The sequence below is a fragment of the Peromyscus leucopus genome, chromosome 10, assembly GCF_004664715.2.
Source record: "Peromyscus leucopus breed LL Stock chromosome 10, UCI_PerLeu_2.1, whole genome shotgun sequence".
Taxonomy (NCBI): Eukaryota; Metazoa; Chordata; class Mammalia; order Rodentia; family Cricetidae; genus Peromyscus; species Peromyscus leucopus.
Window position 1 is genome coordinate 74238364 of NC_051071.1, and position 3933 is coordinate 74242296.

The 3933-nt window shown below is 36.8% G+C and overlaps 1 protein-coding gene across 1 annotated transcript; it reads left to right on the forward strand.

The window, feature by feature from the left end:
• Positions 1-212: 212 nt before the first annotated feature.
• Positions 213-1561, forward strand: Cabs1 (calcium binding protein, spermatid associated 1). Its single transcript, XM_028863951.2, has one exon. It carries the CDS (start codon positions 296-298, stop codon positions 1460-1462), a length of 1167 nt encoding a protein of 388 aa, XP_028719784.1. The 5' UTR covers positions 213-295; the 3' UTR covers positions 1463-1561.
• Positions 1562-3933: the final 2372 nt, after the last annotated feature.

The following is a 3933-nucleotide window of genomic DNA, read 5'->3' on the forward strand; positions in this document are numbered from 1 at the left end:
CCATAAAAGAAATATGGTTAATTCTCTAAAAATAAAATATTTAGTCTGGATTTCTATTTTGTAATCAGAGCTCCATCATATTTTCTTCTAATATTAATAGTCATTCTAGTAAATATCTAATCACAGCCCAGAAGCAGCCTCCAAGGTGAACCTTTGTCATAACCTGGGTGGTTGATGTAACAATCCCCATGATGACCAGCGCTTCAGTCACTATACTGGTCACTACTCACTTGCCCAGGAATGCCACTAAGCCCAGAGGGAAGACCTGTGAAAGTGCTCAGTGCTCCTGTGCCTCATGGCTGAAGATGGATCACCCAAAATTTATTCTCATCCACCAAGAGAGAGCAGTAAAACACCAACAGAAGCAGCCATCTTCTTCGGGGCTGACAACACCATTCCTAAATCAGAAACAACCATTACCTCTGAAGGAGACCATATTACTCCAGTAAACGAGTGCACACCAGATGGTGATTTTTCTACTACAATCAACAAGCTCACACCGGCAAAGGAAAAGCTCAAGCTGGAAGATGATATCGAGGCCACTCTGAAGTCAACAACTCTTTCAGATAAAGAAATTACTCCAACTGAAACTCCAATCTCCAAAACTAAGGAATCAATTACTGAAAATTTCATTCCAGTGAAACTGGGAAACATCTCCTCCCCAGTTGGTACTGTTTCTTTAATAGATTTTTCCAGTAACATGACAAAAGAAGACATCATCTTAGCCACCATTGACACAGGAGACAAAGAAATCCTACCTACTGCTGAGCTCTCTGGCACACTGGAGGACAGCACTGACGATTCGGAAGACGCCTCTGCACTTCCAGATGAAAACACAGAAGCTGATGGTAACTCCTCTACCAATTCCGACGTTCCTGACGATGGAGATGTCCAGGTCACTGACTCCTTGAGTCCTGAGGCTGAGATGCCTCCCTCTCCTGAAAAAGAGGTCACCACCCCTCCAGACACAACCAACATTGCAGAAGAGAACGCAACTGAAACTGACCTGACTGTTTCCCCCAAAGCTGCAACTAAATTATCTGACTCAGATGAAGAAAAGTTTATCACTGTTTTTGAACTCACTAACTCTGCTGAAAAAGCCAAAGATAACCCAGAAGATGCTTTAACTGATGAGGAATCGACTGATGGAGTTAATGCTTGGATGGAGAAAGAGACTGTGAATGAGGCAGAGAACCATTCTGTTTTGCTTACTGCTGTTGAATCCAGGTATGACTTCATTGCCCCTGCCTCAGGAAACAAGAACAGCGTGGAGGAACCGACCACTAACACAACAGAAGATCTATCTGAAAATGATACAACAGAATCGGTAACTAAGGACACAGAGGAGTTTCCTTCAGTGACATCTATAGTAGATACCCTTAAACACAAGGAGGACTCTTCTACAACTGACTCTGGTATCTTCAAATTGCTGAAAGAAGATCCCGATGACCTAATGATGTAGAAGCAGCAACATAAGGGAGGCCATGTAGAAATACACAACGGATTAAAAGGTAGTCTTGATGTTTAAGAAGTTACTCAACAAGAAAAGTAAAAAAGAAAAGAAAAAAGAAAAAATACTGTGGACATTTAAGGCAAGTATTAGACTTAGAAAATACATATGTCTATGAATAGAGGTCATGTAGCAGAGTATATTTAAGAGCAATTTTAAAACCAACAATCTCAGTACTTTCCTGGGTACCATGGCTTGTTATATAACAACTTACCTTAAAGCGAAATATTCCATACTAGATTTTAAAGATAGGAAGAGGGCAAGAGTTGAAGGAATCCATTTTTTGTGACATTTAATGACATGTGCCATTTCAGCTCATTATAAATATTATAATTTAGTGAAAGTAAGGCTATAAAGAGAATCAAGTAACATTTCTAAAGCATTAAAAAGTTTTGTGAAACTTGGATTCTAAAATTTTCCTTTTTAATGTCACACATGTGATTCTCTTCTATTAGAAGACAGATTTGAAATCCTCACCAATGTAAGAGTTCAAGCTTCCTGGTAGTCACTAAACACCTATGTGGGACGTAAGAAATAAGACATGCTTCTTGGCTCATATTTGATGCTGACTAAAACAAAATGTTAGCTTTACGTATATGTTCATTTGAAAAATAATGTAGAAACATGAATTGATTTAATGTTCTTTCTGCTAAGATTTACATCCTGAACTTTTGTCAATTTTTTTCAGATCATAAACGTTGAATATTGTACTCCTCTTAGGCTGTTGGTTAGCAATTCAAGGACACATATCTTCATCTTTTTTTCTGACAGAGACTTTCCAAATGAGTCTGTTGTCACTGTGCTGATCCTCCTCAATAAATCATTCTGCAAGCAAACCGTTTACTGTGTATGATGTGTTTGATATTCTGGTACAGAATTCTTAAGGTTCATACAAGAAAAATTAAAGTCTTGCTTACAAAACAGAAATAGCATTAATCTACAAAGATCCATAATTTCCCTTTTTTAAACTGAAGAAATTAAAACATGCCAAAACACTGAATAAATAGCAAATATCGTATATGAAAGAGGAACTTTAAATAGACTCTGGACTAGTACTGTGTTTAAACCCAGAAACACATTATTATACAAACATTTAATATGAGACGAAGAATACTTCTGATTGTGAATATCATGACTCATCTCTCAAACAATCAAGTACTTGGGGAAAAATAAATTGGAATACTGCTTAAACTATATTCTAAAACTAAAAAAAGTGCATTTCCCCAAATAAGGATAATAAATTCATCAAAGCATATAACAGAAAACAAAACAGAAGATTAACATACATGACACAATGAATAGTCAAAATTATATACAAAACATAACTAATATAAAATCCAAAAACAAAATAACTGGAAGAAAATTGCATTATATGTGGCAAAGAAAAGACCCTTGTTACATAACTACTTCCCAAAGAGAAATGCCCAGAAAATCTCGCCAACATGACCACCAAAGCATGAGCTGAACAAGGACAACAGTAAGACATACCAAAGTTGGCAGGAAAAGCTCTCCTGCCACATGGCTTCAACTCTACACAAAGAGCTTCAGGCAGCTAAACAAAGCTGGGAGTAGGAGAAATAATCTTTCTCATGGACGAGCACACCAATTGGTTGTCCAATACCAAATGATCATCCCTGTCAACACACATACAACATACATACAAGTAACATTATACAGACTGAGCAGGTTGTATTTAGGAACATATATGTATGTACATATACATGTAGACATCTAACAATAATTAATGGAAAATTTGAAAGAAAGGAAAAGTATATGGGAGGCCTTATGCCTCTCATTTCTCATACCCAGTAAATTTGAAGTTTTTGTCATAATAAATATCTTTACATTTTAAAGAGCATAGGAATAAATCTTCCCCCATTCCTATAACCTTTTCTTCATCCCAAGATCAAGTAAATTTTTTATATTTTTATAGTGTCATTTTATAATGTAATTTTTATAATGGAATTTGGCTATATCACATATATTTCTGTACTCAAGTAATCTCTCTAGAGAAACAACACACTAGGATACAGAGAGACAGACAGACAGACAGAGGCAGAGGCAGACAGACAGAGAGAGACAGAGGAAAAGACGCTGGCTGGAAATCCATGTAAGAGCTGTTGCTGCAGAATGGAGTCTGGAGTCCATAGGGTCTGCCAGCAGGTAAGAAACTCCGACAGAGTTCTGTGTTACTGTCATCTAGAAACTATTTTTTCCTTAGACTCACCTACATTATAGAGCTCATCCTAGTTAAACTCGGTGTAAATGATAGTCATATCTTTTTAAAAGTCTTCATAGTGAATAACTGATAGGCTAGTACTTAGCAAAACAACACACCACTTGACACATAAAGTTAACCCCACACTATATATAGATACAGTCAAAATGTCACATATAGCTACTGGTTAATATACCCTGAGCTA